The sequence below is a fragment of the Lonchura striata genome, chromosome 1A (assembly GCF_050655825.1).
Source record: "Lonchura striata isolate lonStrDom1 chromosome 1A, ASM5065582v1, whole genome shotgun sequence".
In the NCBI taxonomy this organism is placed as follows: domain Eukaryota; kingdom Metazoa; phylum Chordata; class Aves; order Passeriformes; family Estrildidae; genus Lonchura; species Lonchura striata.
The window spans coordinates 22,567,762-22,585,000 of NC_140741.1; the positions used below are offsets into that span (position 1 = coordinate 22,567,762).

A 17,239-nucleotide genomic window follows, 5' to 3' on the forward strand; every position below is an offset into this window, starting at 1 on the left:
CGCGGCTGCTTCCGGGGCAGCGGCCCCGCGCCCATTGGGCCGCGCGGCGGATTTGAACGCGGCGCGGCCCCGGCCCGGCCCCGCCGCAGCGGCAGCGCCGGCACCGCGCTCGGGGCACCGCGGCGCCCGCGATGGTGATGCCGATCCCGGCTTCTGGGTGTTAGGGGCGGCTCCGCAGGGGTTGTTCGGGCTGTTTCGCTGGGAGCGACAGGTATGGTCCTCTGGAAAGCTCGTAGGGTGGGGAGAAAGAGAAGCCTCCGGAGAGGTTTTACTCTGCCCAGCGCTGACTTGCAGCGCGCGTGTTTCATCCGCTGTGACCTCCCCCCCCATGCGACGTTGTCCCCTTCAAACGTTTTGGACAGTGAGAAGTTGCTGCTGCAGTCGTGCCCGTTTCCTCCCTGCCCCTTGCCCACACGTTTTGGACAGTGAGAAGTTGCTGCTGCAGTCGTGCCTGTTTCCTCCCTGCCCCTTGCCCACACGTTTTGGACAGTGAGAAGTTGCTGCTGCAGTCGTGCCCGTTTCCTCCCTGCCCCTTGCCCACACTTCCTCGTTTTTTGCAGTCGTGCCAGCAACCGAAAACCGAACCCGCTGTGGTCTCTGCCTCGGCTGTATGGGAAAAGGTCGAAGGTTGAGTTTTGTTTTCTGGAGGTAAATGGGATAGGTATTGCTCCTGTACTGTCCTGGCGGTGTTAGGGAACTTTGTTTCAGAAAAGAACAAGTTTAAAGGCAAGTTTGTACCACATTGTCATGTACCTTGTCTTGACAAATGCAAGAAGGTGAGAGAGACCAAAGCATGAAGTAGCCCAATTATCGCCAGAGAAGATAATGCCTTATGGAAGTAAAAAAATCAAACTTAAAAAAAAAAAAAGGGAAAAGACCGTATCGGTAACAAAAGTGTTTAGAGTTGTCTGTGTTAGTAACTCTTAGAAATATTAAACATCTCTTTTTCCAGGATTAAAACGTCCTCATAGACACTCACCTGAATGTATAGTGAATGCAGAAAGTTCTGAAGATGCACTGAGGCTGCTTTTGGAGACAAATACTGTGATATCTGTGATAGCATTCCTTTATGTTGGCATGATATGCAAAGAAAATAAGGACTTTAAAGGTGTGACATACTTACACCCCTTACTTTCAGACTTGCTCTGTCATAGTGAGGCAAGTCTGGTTTAGCTGGAGGAGTTTATTCTAGGAACTTGGTCTTTAAGAAGATACAACAGGATTTGCACAGCTTTTTGGGAGGTGAAGACCTGCATATGTCTCTGGCCATAATTGTTTTTCACTTGATTATATCTATTGTCTAGTCTGGACAATGGTTACTTTTCAGCAAAAAATTTTACACTTGATCAAGTGTTTCAGAAGACAATGGCCTTTATTTTCCAACTCTGAAAGAACTACTGTATGTGGAGCAGACTGCATGTTGATGGCGTTACAACTGTCCATGGCTGAAGTCAATAAACAGGTTAGTGTTCTTGGTACTTGGCACACCTCAGACTTGGTTCCCTGGCTGCACTTTGTGCTTAAGCACCAACCTGAATTTACTTTGTTGTTGTTTCCTTCCTGTTTGTTAAAACAAGGTATGTCTGAGGGCCAGATGCAGCAAGGCAAGAAAATGAATATTTAAGAGCACTATTGAAGTGGGGTTTACAAAAAGGACCTGCAAGACAGATGGGAGGATGGAAGTGCTTTTATGTGTATATTTGAGCTCCAGCCTTTAAACAATAGTGTATTTCTACTGACTGTGTCACTTCTGTTTATTTCCATCCAATGTTTCTTTTGTGCTATAGATCAGGGTAAGAGAACTATGGCATTTGGGGTGCATTGTTTTTCTGAGTGCTCCCAAGAAGATTTCTGAATGGCATGTGACGAACATGATTACAAAACTGATTTGGTATAGTTTGTGCAAGTTGTACTTGCCACAGACCGTTCTTGGCTGCTGCTTTTCCTGACATTGGTCAGGTGGAGACCTATGTGTACCTGTAAGTTGTGAGTGTGTAGCCAGTACCAGGAGGAATTTTACGGCTTTCTTTGTGTGTGCACATGAAGTGTCTGTCAAATGTTGAAAAGGAGGAATAACCCTAAAGTGTCTCTGAAAGTAGCCTATGGCTCGTCAGAGGTGGAGGATGTCTGAAACATACCAGAAACAGTTGCAATATACAATCAGGCCTTTGCCTCTCATCTAAGGAGAGCTATCACAATACTTGTTTTAATAGTTTAAGATACTTTTTTAGGTTTACTAACCTAATTATTGATCAAAACAATACTGACTGGTTTTGGAAGACTTACTCAAGTGTTGCATAGTAAGTCAAACATGTAGTACAAAGCTTTAGTGTAAGAAAACCAAAACAAATGTACCAAATCAACAAACATACCAGAAACAGCAGAACCACATCAAAGTGAAATCCGTAAGCCAATTAAAAAATCCAAACAAACAGAAAACCTTCAGTTTGTGCATCAGAAAAAGATTTTGTAGTCTAAAATACGCAGACTAGGAATATCTCTTGCTAAGCATTAAGTATAAAACTGGTTAAGTCATCCCCCACTGTTAGATATGTTACAGTAAGGGTACAAGAATGCCAAGATACTACATTGGTACTTTTTGGAATGTAATATATTCCAGCCAGGAGCCTGGTGTCCTCACAATACCTATGCAAGCTGAAATGAGAACATCAGCATGCATCAAAAGTAACTCTTGGAAAACTGATAAAAGACATTAATGCAAAACTACATATGGAGGTGACAGCTGTTTGTCATGTTCGTTGTGATTCTCAAGGGAAAACTGCAAACAGTTTTCCAAAGCCAGCTCTGGGAACTAAAATATGTTGTTCCGCTGTATGCCAAAATTTACAGACATGAAAAGGTTATGGTTCATTGCTCCCTGTTTTCCTTGCAATAAGTTTTTTCTTCCACTAGAGGTAATTAGTTTATTCTACTTTATCCTTTTTTTCCTCTTCCAGATAATATTCCTCTCTTCCATAAATATCTCTTCTTTCAGAAATGGTCTAACAAAAATTATAGCAGTTATTTTCAACTAATTTAATTTTGAAATGTTTAGCTTCTTCAGATCTGAAGAAAGAACAAGTTTTCAAAAACCTGATTTGTTTTTTCTAGTTGGTCTAACAAGACAAACCTTGGTTTGTATATGTGGATTAAAATTATTTTAGGACTTGCATGTGCTGCCTCTGAAGCACAATTTCTTCAGATGGTATCCATTTTCAAGTTCACAGTCTTAAAACAGAATCTGTCTGGTTTATTTTGTTCAGTACTGAAACTTCAAACTAAGATGCAGAGTATTACATTTGTAGACATGTCACTTGTTAGGTTTCTGATTTAAATACAATAATTTGAATTGTTAGCACCTGTAGAATGGAAATCTATTTTAGTAAAGTCAATTACTGCAATAAAAATAATTCATTAACAGGCTGTATTGGGATAAACCCAACACATCCAACCTATCACAAATAACCAAAATACACTTCTCTTCATTTAGGAGTTTGGACAGTTTTAATGGATTTGGTGTTTTAATTGGTACCTGTATCCACAGTGGAAATGAAAAATAACAAAGCTTTTAGGAGAACTCTAGGAAAGTTTAAAAGCTTCATAATCTGTTAATCTTAAATTTCACCATAATAAGGATAGAAAAAAGTGTGATAATCCCTGATCCAACAGTAGGGATGAAAGAAAAAAAAAAGCAAATCTGTGGTCTGAATCCCTCTGAAAATACTTTGGGTTGTAGCCATGTGGCATAAGGTCTCTGAATAGAAGTAAATACCTTTCACCTAGATTGATTAGTATAGATCTAAAAATCTAGAAACATTTTCAAGAAGATTCTTCCTCAGGGTTTGAAATAATAAGAAAAGTTTTCAAGATGAAGTTCAGCTGAGGGTAATTGCTTTAAGTTGACTGTTTGTACCTGTGGATCATCAGGGGTAGAAGATGAGTTTTTGGTCAGATAATCACCTGTCATTTTCAGACTATGGCTGTTTTAGCTAGTGGGATGGGAAACTGAAGTGTATAAAACAATTATTTTTCCAGAATCTATGAGTTTAAATTGTCAGACTTAAATGTGTTGGAAATCTTTTCTAGAATGAGAACTTTGATACTGGAAGAGAAACTGCTTCTTTGTTGATTTTAGAAATTATCTTCCCTTTAGAAATTTGTTTTTGTATATTTCTGATTTTATATAAAAGCAGAAATATACAAAATGTTTGGTTTATTTCTGTTCTGTGCTTCCGCAAGTGCATTTGGATGCCGACTGGAGAATATTATGTTCTGTTTAGTATCTTTATTTCTTGAAATGATTTCCCAAATTGTCCTGTTTCCAAGTTGGCAAATGAAGAAAAAAGTGGAGTTTTACAGTGTTACTCCCTTAAACTGTTCTGTCTCCCTTTTGGTAATGAGATACTCCTGACTAACTTTGTAGCAATTTCATGTGATGTGCTGCTTGTAACATGTTGTAATGATGCTACTAAGTGAGATTGTCTTGGCTGTCCTTCAGCATGATTAATTTTTCACAGAATCACAGAAGGGTTGAAGTTGGAAGGGAACTCTGGAGGTCATCTTATCCAGCCTCCCTCAAAGGCACCTGTACAGGTGTCTTTCAAGTTGTCTCTGAGGTTGGAGACTCCATAGCCTCCCTGGACAATGTGTGCCAGTACTCAGGCATCCTCAGAGTAAAAAGGTGTTTCCCGATGTTCAGAGGGAACCTTCTGTGTGTGTTTCAGTTTTTGCCCATTGCCCCTGCTCCTGCCACTGGGCACCTTAGGAAGGCTCCTGCCTTCATCCTCTTTGCATCCTCCCTTCAGATATTTGTATGCTTTGAGATCTTCCCTGGGCATTCTTTTCTCCAGAATAAACAGCCACAGCTTTCTCAGCCTTTCCTCATATGTGAGGTGCTCCTGTCCCTTCATGATGTCTGTGGGTGATACGTTAACTTCCTTGGACTTCTCTCCAGTGTGTCTGAGTCTCCCTTGTACTGAAGAGCCCAGAACTGGACACAGTACTTACATGTGGTCTCACCAGTGCTGAGTAGCCTTCTCTACAAGGGACAGGCTCTTCTTTAGAAAAGCCTTTGGAGTAGTAAGTATTTCCCTGGATACTTTTTTTAAAGGAAATTATATATTGAGGCTGTTCTACTGTCTTTCCCTGTGTAATCAAATTGTAACTTTAAGTTAGTTGCATGTATTTGTTTTGCTTAATAACTGAGGTTGTTTTAAAAATGTTAAAATTTTTGCCACTTAAGTCTTGATGCATCTTTCCTTGCTTATCAATAGAACTTTTTCTTCTCTCTTCCACCTTTCTCTCTACAGTATTACAGGTGTCTGTTTTGAGGGGTAGAAGAGGAAGCAAGGATGTGTGGGCTTTTTTTATAGTTTCATTAATTTCTAACCAGCAGGGCTCTAAATTTTCAGTCTCTTGTTTTTATTACCACTATAATTGATAGGGTTGGCTTTAGAAAGTACTGGTTTGTTGTTTGGGAGAGTACAGTTTTTGCTTTGCCTATTCTGTGATTCTGCTGTTGCAGCTACTGTTCTACTGTCCACTGTGTACAACAGCTCTCTAGTAATCCTTACACAGAGCATCTACTCTCTTGGGCCCTGGTACTTTGTCCCCCAACACTCCCCTTTACCCACAACAAAAGTGTTCAATGCCCATGCCGTTGTCATTTTATTTATTATTATTTTATAATATTGTCAATTCTCTGAGCCTGGGCTTTCAGCCTGTAACATCACTGCTTCTGCACTTTGCAACCTCACAACTGTCCGATGTCCATGCGCTTGTACTCACATGAATCAGTTTCTCAGTCTGCACAGCACTGTCACCAGGATAGGGAACTTGTTAAAAATGCTGCTTTTTCCTACCCAAATGTACCACAGTTTGGGAGCTCCTCTGCTGTGTAGGGAAGCAATGAAGGCTGAGCAGGACTAGAGGTGACAAGAGTGCAGAAGTGCCCAACTCAAGGACAAAGCCAGAAAACAATGCTGCAGTCTAGGAGTATGCCTGGAAAGAATAACCCCAACCCAGAGGTCGTGCTTAAGCACAGCAGTCTTTTGCACACATATTCCTAAAAGGATTGATGAGCCGTTGTTTGGGGAAGGTGGAAGCCAACATTTTGGTGCTGAAAGGCACAACTTTGTTTTTTAAAACAATTTGCTGTCAAAAGAGAAATTGTTTTGCTATGTACTTAGCACTAGAAAACTTACAATACCTACAAAGCAGTAAAAAATGATGTCTTTTAGCATGAAATGTTGCTACTGGATTTCAGACATTCTAAAACCAGAGTCCCCAGGTAACTTAATATGCTGTATTACCAGGAAGTGAAGATACTTTGTAATACCTTATTGGTTCTATTCCTATGAGATGAAACACTTGATCTGCCTATAATGGAATGAAAGAATGGGACTTTTTGGATTTCCTTAAGCTATTAGCCAATTGACAAATGCTTACTGCAAAACACCACAGTATTTTTAAAATTAATTTTAAAACCAGAGACTTGATAAATTGACTGTGTAAGTAATGGAATGTGCCATCACAGTGAATGTCGGGTCACAAAGGTTAATATCTGGAATGCAGCATTTGGATTTAAAATATTTTTGCAGCACTAACATAAACTTTGCTAATCTCTGCAGGCCCTTGATCTGGTGAGGAAAGGTTTTGATTTATTAGATACCTTATGAAGTTGTACTTTAACTTGGTACTCCTGAAGGATTTTGATTCAAAATAAAGTGAGAAAATAACATTTTTCCCCCCATCTACTGTGGCTTTGATCTGTTTAAATTGGGTTATAATAAGATTATATGTTTAATTTTTTGAGGGGCTGAAATGAAAATCAGGTGCTTTTCAGAAAACACACGCGCAGTTTTAACATTCTGGTGATATGTGGAATAATATGTAAGTTCATAGTGTTGGTTTATCATAACCCATGCACAAATTAAAAGGCAGAAAAGTGCTCTGAAGCTAATATGTGTGAGTGTTCTTTAATTTTTACTCCTTATTTTTCACCTAGACAATACCAAAATAGTTGACTTTCAGGATTTTGGAGTTGTGTATTTAATGAGGTCTATTGAGAAAATTGTGCTAAATGTGTTAGAACCCAAAGGAGGGATCATTTGGGCTGGAACAATTAGAATTAGAAATTCTCATGTTTTCTTATTTCATGTGTTCTGTTGCTAATGGTGTTTATAAGTAATTTAGTTGCTTAATGTTGAAATGTTATGAAATAGAATTAAACCTTTGCTGTAGACAGGAGCCATCTGCCATTATGGACAGTGCAAAGCAAGGCTTGTTCCTTGGTTAGAGGGCACTTATCTCATGTTACATGGTGAAAAACACCTTTTTTTGCTGCCACAGCTTGGGGAGTGCTTTAGATACCACTGGTGTGGACAAAAGCTTAGCAGCAGGAACTGGAGATTGGTACTCAGTTTAAAGAGCAGTGTGTGGCCAAAAATGAGGAGGACAAGTTGTGAAAGAGAAGGTGGTAAGAGCAAGTGGTTGGAGGAGAAGGCAGAGGGGCGCATGGACCAAAATCTGATCATTTTCACCAGAAGAGTGTAGTCTATACTGTATAGTTAATTATAGTAGTAACAGAGGGATGTGCATGGCTTTAATGTATTTATTAGAACTGTGTAGCAACACTGTCAATGTTATGATAAAGTATAACTATTAACACAAGGAAGAAAATCTCCTTTTTTAAATTGACATATGTTTTCCCAATTTACTGCTTGAAACAAAGTAAGGGAGCCATATTTACTGCCTTTGGGAAGTAAATGCTGCAAATTATTTCTGCAAATAACTTTATGCAAGAAGTAGTCCTGCAACATTCACTGCATTTTCTCATGAGTGAACTTTAATATACAGGCCTGATATTTTAAAGATCAGGAACAAATACTGACAGAAATATAATAAAATTCAACTGTAAATGCAAAGCTACAAGTAAGACTTTGTTTCTGATCAATTAAAATTATAATAGATTTTCAAATATATGTGTTTATATATTTGCAGATTCTTTTAAATTTATTTTCAAAACTATGCTGAATATGAAACTTTTTTTTTTTTTTCATTCTGCTAGCACCATGGAGACTTCACAGTATCACTTAGTGATGTGTTGGAAATGTGGAACTATTTGTTACATGACAAACTGGGATTGTATGAAAACCTGAAAGAACCTGAAAATTATACTGATGTGAAAAAAGCCTATCATGACTTTTTAGCAAGAAGCAATATGTTAGATTTAATAGACATATATCAGAAGTGCTATAGCCTTGGACTTTTAGCTGAAGATGAAAGCATATCCCCTGTAAGTATTATGTTTGTTTGACCTCTTATGTTATTTTGACATATTTTTGGTTCCAGTTATGGATTAACTTCTAATTATACACAGGAGCTCTGGGTTATTCACAACTTTGGGGAAGTTTTTGAGTTTAAATTACTAAATTTTGTAAGAGGTTTTAAATTCACTGAAAATTTCTCTGTCCTGCTGGAATGTGAGGTCCCTCTTATATGAATAACTGACTCCTTGCCATAAATTGGAATGAGAAGTAAACTGTAGAGATTTGATAAAACTGGAACAAAGCTTAGTAATTAACAAGCCATGGGGTTTTGGTTGTATGTTGATGTGCAGCTAATATATTTTTAATGATTACCATTTGGAAAACACTGCTCTTTAAAAAAAAAATCTTCTGTATAATATATGTATTTGTATGTTAGGTTTCTTTTTTCAGAAGTTCCAGTTCAGCCACTCATTCACAGCTCTGTTGTAGTTTATTGCAGTCTTTTTTTGTTGTTGTTGTTGTGCTTTTTTTTCTTGTTTTTCTGTGTTTTTCTTTTCCTCCTGCTTTTCATGGGGAAGATAGAGATCTTGGGTGGGTTAAGGAGCTCTTCCTGAACTTTAGCGTAACATGTTAAATGTTCCCCAAAATGTAAGCAGTGGCTCTTAGTGCAAGTGTAAAACATAACTGTTTGAGATAATTTCTAAATTAATTGTAGTCTTACACTTCATTTCTCCACTAGAATAGTTATACTTCTAAAGACTAGAACTAAAAGTAGGTTGTAAGGGCTGTGCTAACCTCAAACACTAGCAGAATGACAGAGATAGTTTTACACCAGGTTTTAAATTCACTTATGCTTTCTAGTCATCAGTTTATTATGATCTTTTTATTAAAGGTTCAACTGTTGGAATTTATTTCTGGTGTAATGAATGCACAAGAAAATAATGATTCTGTTCTTTCTACTCCTACACAAATCAAGAGACAGGGCCAGGACCATATGAAGGTAAAATTTATTTTTGTCTCTTGTAATTTTCTGTATCTATTGAAAAGATGAAATATAACATAGTTTTATTTTCCAATTATTGTTATTCAAACGTGGCTGTGTTAAAAAACAAAACAGCCTGTGTATCCAACTTTGCATCACTTGAGTGTATTGTAGGTGTGTATGGGGCTATGTGCTGAACTTCATATTCTGGAGGACTGTCCAGAATGTCAGGCACTTAATGTAGACAAACACACCATCACTCAAACATTGTTTTGACTGTGCATTAAATAAATGAAGTAATCACATTTTATTTCATTTTATTAGCCTGTAGTCCCTTACATATGGAAGAAATCTGAATAGCCACTGTGGTGGTAGCTGTAGCAAAGCAAACAAGGTTTGGCTGTCCCAATTGATAACTTGACAACTCTCTCCCTTTACCCTTTCAACCACCAAAATAAGAATCTCTGGGTACTTTCTAGCAGTGCTTGAAATGCTGGGGCTTTAGTCATTTCCAAACTTGCTTTTCTCATAATGAATGGCAATTTCAAATCAATCTTTGAGTATAACTCAAAATATTTCTGGACAAGAAAATATTTTCTGAAGTGAGGTTATTCCCTAAACAGCACTTCTAGCTCTACCACAATGGCTTTCTTGCTTCTTTGACTTGTGCAGTAAAAATATTCTTTGCTCTTTTTTCCTCCTCTGAGGACTGTCTTTGCAGACAGTCATATGTACGTATTTGAGTTTGTAAAATTTTTTTTTTGTATGTGTACTGTGCTATAAGAAGCTATTCCATGGCAGGTATAATTTTTCTTGTTATATGTTCTGTTAATGGCCTCTTTTGTTGATTTTTTTTTTCTTTGCTTGCAGCAAAATTGCAAATTCTTCTGTTCTGAGGCTGTTGTTCTCACAGTGCTGCAATATTAGCGTTTACAATGTTATATATTGGTTATATGGGTGGGGCTGGGTCACAATTTATGTCCAAACTCAGGCAGTGGAGTTTCTTTGCTTGAAGTCCCCTGGAAGACAAAAGAAAAAATTACAGAATCTCTGGCAGAATTAGCAAATAGTTTAAAATCTTAGTCTTTTTGAAGTTAGTGACAAATTCTTACATGGTTTAATGGTGCTGGTAGTCTGCTTTGAGATAGAAAAGGGATGTCTGTGGGGAGGTTTCTAAACAGAAATTTATAACCAGTTTTAATAACCCTCAAACACCTCATGAATATTCAAGTACCATATATGCAATTCTTATTTATCATGTTTGTTTTCATCAAGACTTCCAGAATCCTCATGCATAAAGTAGCATTTTGAGATGCAAGGTGAATTCTTACTCTTCCAAAAACTACATCAGTACATGACTAATTAACTTTAAAATAAAATGGAACATAATTTATAGCAGTGGGATTGATCAATTTGTTTGATGCTTTCTCATGCAGGTGACAATCCTGGCAAAGAAGTCTGTCTGTTCATATTTAAGCCTTTTGGTGAATTCTAAGGATGATCTGGCAGTGGCTCATATTCTGAATGTTCCTGACAGAGGACTTGGTAGAGAAGCCTTCACTAACCTGAAACATGCCTCACAGGAGAGAAAAATGTCAATTTTCCTGGTATGTGTGTCAAATGAATCTTCCTGGAAGACGGTCAATAAAGTAGGTCTCTAAACAGAGAATGTGGCTTTATATGCAACACTGATGTTTGCAAGCAGAGTCAAATGCCACCATGAAAAAGATTTTAAAGCTAAAAAGAAATAGATTCTGTGGGGAGCAATGGTTGCTTGTTTGGTCATGGGATCTCAAGGTGGACAGAAAAAGTAGTTTCTGTGTGTATTTCAAGAGTTCTAAAATGGGATCTTGCAGTTGTTGTCAGCACAGAGCCATCTCAAAAATAGTTGAAATAAGGTAAATAAGAATTTTCTCCAACCACTGTAGTCACTCATACTCAAAATAGTGAAATTTTCTATGCAGTGTAACCTCAGTCTGAGTTAAAAACAGTACGGGTATGTAGCCACTGAAGCAGCTGCATTCTCAAACTTTTATGGTTGAATAAATATGGAAAAGTTGTGAAATCTCAGTTCCAGGTTTAATTATTTTAGGTCCTAATGCTCTGTTAATGTTGTATAAAAAACTGTATGTGTTTGGACTGGATTTACCACGTCTTCTTCACAATTATCAGAGGGGAAACTACTGTGTGAAGAAGTCATCTTTTCTGGCATCTGTGTCTTGTAGAAATCCTGAAAATTAGAGTAATTTCCATTGGGAAGGGAAAGGCCTATGAAAGGTTTACTTGATCCATGGGAGATCTTTAGCACAAAGACAGGAATACGGTCAGGTATACTTTCTGTGCTAGAGTAATTGCAGTTTTTCTCTTTCCAGCCCAAAGAGATTTATGATTTAGCTCTGTATTTTGAAATTAAAATTTGCGTGTAGAATTAACATTACTGCATCTATGTCAAATGCATTGGGTTGTTATCCTTACTGTCACCTTCTTGGCCAACTGCTAGGGTTTTTGTTCTTACTGTTGCCTTAAAATTTTGGAGGTTGTACTCAATGGTTTTGGCACATCTTTTAATTGTCTTACAGCATATAAAAATATATGAACACTTTCAGAATCACAAAGCCTCAGATGTCATTGTTTTTGATAAGATTTGAATATACATAATTTGCCTCTCTAAAAGTTGTTATAAGCTGAAGTAAACTTTTATGTGCTTATGTTAAAATTGTCCTTGGGCCATAGAGTGCACTCTGAATATAAGAGTAGTTTTTGTGAGGCCAGCAGGAGCATTTAAACAGCCACAACAACAATAAGAATTATGTACAGTGTTTTAATAAGTTTTTTGTCCTAGGCTTTCAAAAGCTGATGTAAACATCAAATTAGCTGGGTTATTTTTACTTGTGTTTTGGGTTTTTTAATACTATTGTACTATTTAAGTATTGATCTTGCAAATATTTATGGTGAGATGTACAAAGCTTGCAATTAAGAGCCATTGTTTGATTTCAGGTAAGTTATTTCTGCTATCAGCCAGCTGTTACACAATTTGCAGACCTGCAGGAAAGGCTCACTTCAACATATGTGCAGTCTATGTCTGTCTACAATTTGATATTTCTGCCTATTTCTCCTAATAGATGGCAACCTCTTTTATCCGGACCATAGAACTTGGAGGAAGAGACTTTGCATCTTCTATGTATGATCCTTTAAGAGCCCACGTAAAAGGTCTTTCCAACTTTGTTAATTTTATTGACAAGCTGCAAGAAATTGTTGGTGAAATCTTAAATACAAGGTAATAGATTTGTCTTGGTGAGCCCCTCCTTTTCTTGTGCTTAAACAAAAAAAATCAAATAATGTACTTACTAAACAATTCAGAATAAATGTTTAAAAAATTAAACCTTATTTGAAAAGATAATTGAAAAACAATTGAGGTAAACTTAAGAATTTTTGAGACGTTTTTGTATTGAATTTTTATCAAATCTACAAATATATGGTGGTTTGGTTACTTCTCTAGTTAAAAATGAAGTTTGGTAAGTACATAAACTGATATGTGCTTTACTTCTTGCTAGTTAATTCCTTTTGGTAATTTCATTCTGTTTACCCTTCTGTAAAGGAGTCTTTATTGCTACTAACAAATGACAGTGTTGGTTGTTTAGCCTTTTCTTTCTTTCATTTTAGCTATATAAATGAAGCATAATTATTTCTTAGGGAGGCTCTGGTGGAGTTGCTGATTTTAATTGCATTTGAAGAACTGAAGTTAGTCTTTTGGGCAGTCATATAAATATGTGATTAATTAGAGAAGTGTAAATATAACACAGGGATTTGAATTGGTAAGTGCTGGCATTATTACAAAGAGAAGAGCTATTTTCTTAAGCTTCATAAAAATTAATAGTTTTGTCATTTATAATCAGTAATTTTTCCATACAAAACTTTGGCAAATCAGTTATAATAGTTCTGTCCTTGATACTAAAGAATCTTCTTTTAAGTTTGAATTGAGTCTAATCCTCACAGTGGAAAACAAAATGTTCTAAGTAAGCATTATTTAAGTTAATGTTCAGTTTCCATTGAAGCTGGAAGTGGGAAGTATTTCTGAAGTTGTTTTGTAGTTTTGTCTTATTCTTTTTGTTCTTTCATTTCAACATCCTGGATGTGAGAGACATAATGTCTGTGCTGGTGATTAAAGAAAACTATTTGCTCAATATATAATAGATGCTAATTTTCCTTTGTTTATCATATCTTGTAAATCATATCTGGTACTGTATATGGATGAAAAATATTTATATACATGAACTTTTTAGGATGAAAAGACTTTCTCAGGTGAATACAGTTCAGAAAAATGTAACATAAAATGCAGTATCTTGTTAATTACTCCTTTGTTTAAAAGAGAATGTTTAAATGTGAGAAAAATCAGAGTGGGATAGTTGCTGGGAGTGAGCAGTTTCTCACTGGGTGAATTCTCTAGAGCTTGGAAATACTTTTTAGCATTCAGATATTTGTTATGTAGCTTTCCCTGCTGCACCTGCTGTGCCATTGGTTTTGGGGTATAAATCTAGTTCATGTCAGATTCTCTGCATTAAGTTGGCTGTACACATGTAAGTATTGCTGTTTGTCTTGCTGACCAGGAGTGGAAGGTGGCTGTACTGTGCTGTTTGTAGCACTTCTCGTACTCTATGTGGCCTTTATACCCTCACAGTGTAAAATATGTTTTTAATCTGTGTATCCATAGATGTTTTCAAGTGTTTGGTATGTCACATGGATGAGAACTGTCTGTGTGTCCTGTCTGTCATGTGGTAGTTGTTGGGAGCTCCAGAGGATACAGTTCTATGCAAAAAAATTTCTCTAGTTCTGTTACTGCTGTGAAATAAAGACCGGAGGGGGACAAAGGAAGCAATGCAGCAGAATCCTGAGTTACTTTGTCTGTAGAAGCCTGCTGAGAATCCCAAGAGCAAACTAGACAACCTGTCTGCAGCATTGCTCTTTCTCTGATGCAGAGATTAGCCAACCTGCATTAACCAGGTCTCTGTGTTGGCTATGCCACAAGAGAAATGCTGTATTTTTTGCTTAATGGTTAGAAGTCCTTTATTTCAGTTTAATTTTGTTACAGTGCACATCTTGTGAAACCTGTAACTGCACAAAATACAAAGTAGCCAAATAAATGATGGGTCACTGTGAGACTCATACTGGAAAGAAGCTTTCTTCATCTGCATGATTCCTTTGCTTTGGGAATCGAGAAACCAAATTGAAGATCTTGGACAGTGGTGGGAAGTGCTTTAGACTATTTTGTACTTAGTAGGGAGATATTGTGTAACCAAGTATCTGCTAACATATGGAGAATAACAAAAATGTGTTTCTCATCTCCCCATCATTCAGCTAAGAAAGTGAGCAGTAGATTAGATGAACAGAGGGGAATCTGTCAAAACAGAGTGGAAGATTAATGAAACTATGATGGTCTGGTTCAAATCTGGCACTCCTGATCACAGGAGAAATGGAAAGACAAAATGAAATTTGGTAGTTTCAAGGTGCATTCACTGAAGACTGAGCATTCCTACGAATCTCTGGCATGTTGAAATTGTGTCTCATTATCTAGAGGTCTGATATTGGAAGAGAACACTAGTCTTTCAAGAATTGGTAGCATGAATATTCATTAACATTTGGGGGTGCTGTAAAACTTGTAATGCTGAAATTGTCCAAGTCTTATATGTATAAATCTATAAATAATGTTAATGCAGTAAATGTAGAACTTGGGATGTTCTACTCTTTCACACCTGTTTCTTGACAAGGAGCATATCAATGTTGTATTTGTCAGCTAAATGGATGATTATTATACACCTTAAGATCTGAAAACTCTTTCCTGCTGGTATAAATGAAAATCTGCAGTTCTAATCCATCATTCTGGAAGCCCTTTTAGGCCGGAACTCCTGAAATGGCTTTTCCCAAGTTTGTTAAAAAAGTGTGACTTAAAACTGAAGGGCACGAGGTCATTTGTCATGCAGGTTACTGTGCTAGATGGCTGGTATGGGGGGGTTCGAGTACATATACATACACTTGAAAAATCCCCACTCGTGTTGTAGAGTAGTGAAGGTGGGAGGTTGGCGGCGTTTTCGCCCGAGTTGGGCGCTGCCCTCGGCGCAGGCAGCGGCCGCTGGGTGTCAGCATCGCCCAGCTCTGCCCGGAGCGGGTCCCGCTCGCCCCGGCGCAGCGAGCGCGGCGCTCCGCAGCGGCTCCGCACCCGCAGCGGCTCCGCACCCGCAGCATCGCACTGCTCGCCTCACCGCCTGGGTTTGTGCTCTCTGCTTCCCCACGACAGGAAAAAATGCTGTTCCTTGTGTGCTTCCTTTGGGAAGTCGCGGTTGCATCTCGAGGCGTGGTAGTATTTGGGGAGGGGAAGCGCACTGGACTCTATCTAGGCTTGTGCTGAATGTTTGAATTGATTGGACAGTGTTCACGCAGCCCTGGAGGTTGTGGTCTAAAGTTGCTGGGAAGTTGTGCAAGCATATGCAAAACATTGTATATAGGATTGCTTAAATTTAGGATTATAGAATAATTCAGGTTGGAAGGAACATCAGAAAGTTTTTGGTCTAACATCCCGCTCGAAGCAGGGTCAATAATGGAGTCAGCTCAGGTTAATCAGGGCTTTATTCAAGTTTTGTACAGTCTCCATTCTTGGAGGTTTTTAATCTCCCTCTTGGCAGCCTATTCCAACTGCTTTTGTCCTCACAGTGAAAAGTTGTGGGGTTTTTTTTCTTATATTGAGTTAGGACCTCTCTTGTGTCAGTTTATGCCTATTGTCTTTTTTCACTGTCTGTCAACATGAGTCTGACTCCATCTTCTTGGTTGCCACCCTGTAGGTATTGGAAAGCTGTTAGCAAATCCCCCTGAAGCCTTCTCCTCTGCAGCCTGAACAAGCTGTTCCCGTAGCTGATTCTCACAGGGCATGTCTGCCTGACCAGCTTGGCAGCCCTCTGCTGAACTTGCTCCAGTTTATCAGTGTCTTTCCTGGACTGAGAACCCAAAACTGGACACAGTATTCTAAATTTGGTCCAACGAGTGCTGATTAGAGAGGGATAATCACATTCCTCAGACTACTGGCTATGCTACTGTTGATGCAGCCAAAGATACTGTAGGCCTTCTTTGCTGCCAAGGCATGCTCCTGGCTTGAAGCTTGCTTGCTGAACATGCACCAAGGTTTTTTACACAGAGCTGCTCCCCAGCCTGTGTCATTGCAAGGGGATATTCCTTTCCAAGACTGCATGTCTTGTTGAATTTCATATGGTTCCTGTCAGCCCATTCCTCTTGTCTGTTTAGGTATCTTTGCATGGCAGCTCTGCGTTCAAGAGTATTGACTGTTCCATCTAATTTGGTGTCATCTGCAAACTTGGTGAGCATGTAATTTTAGAGAGTCACTGCCAAAGATAATAGGAAAAAAACAGGTTTTAGGATAGCCCCCTATGATACTCCATTGCTACAACACATCTGCTGCCTTCTGAGCATGATGATCCAACCGGTTAATTCCTCTAATTGTACATCCTTCCAGACCCTAACACAAATACTCCTATGTTGAGAGTATTCTCTGACTGTGTTGATAAGCCTCAATACAATCAAGGGAAATGGCACCCACCATTCTCCCCTGTTCTGCAAATTGAGTCATTTTATTATAGGGAGAAACAGATTGGTCAAGCATAATTTATATTTGATAACTGCATGCTTACAGTTACCAGCTACCACCTAATCCTTCATATGCCCGGATATGTGTTCTTAGAAGACTTTGCATTATTTTCCTGAGGAACAAAATGAGGCTGATGAACTTGTGGTCCTCCAAACTGTCCTTATGGGGCTTTTTAGGTGGTTTTCTTTGGGTTTTTCTCTTTTTTTTTGGCCATGATTTGCTTTTCTCCATTTGTGAGGGGCCTCAACTGGTCATCCTGACTTTTCAAAGACGATATAAAGCTGTCTTATGAGGAGGGCATTTGCCAGTTCTATTAAGGCTCTTGGATGCAATCCA

At 38.3% G+C, this 17,239-nt stretch overlaps 1 protein-coding gene across 8 annotated transcripts in view; it reads left to right on the forward strand.

Moving 5' to 3' along the window:
- Nucleotides 1-60: 60 nt before the first annotated feature.
- Nucleotides 61-17,239, forward strand: part of PARPBP (PARP1 binding protein) — a 38,178-nt gene continuing 20,999 nt past the window's right edge. For 2 of the 8 annotated variants that reach the window (XM_085570295.1, XM_085570296.1), the window contains exons 1-6: nucleotides 61-211; nucleotides 953-1,462; nucleotides 8,069-8,296; nucleotides 9,163-9,270; nucleotides 10,689-10,901; nucleotides 12,375-12,529. In XM_085570295.1, coding sequence (XP_085426421.1) covers nucleotides 1,313-1,462; nucleotides 8,069-8,296; nucleotides 9,163-9,270; nucleotides 10,689-10,901; nucleotides 12,375-12,529 — 854 coding nt within the window. In that variant the 5' untranslated portion in view covers nucleotides 61-211; nucleotides 953-1,312. Of the gene's footprint in view, nucleotides 649-952; nucleotides 1,463-8,068; nucleotides 8,297-9,162; nucleotides 9,271-10,688; nucleotides 10,902-12,374; nucleotides 12,530-17,239 lie in introns of all 8 variants that reach the window. The other 6 variants (XM_021536737.4, XM_085570297.1, XM_085570301.1 and 3 more) reach the window with 5 other exon arrangements.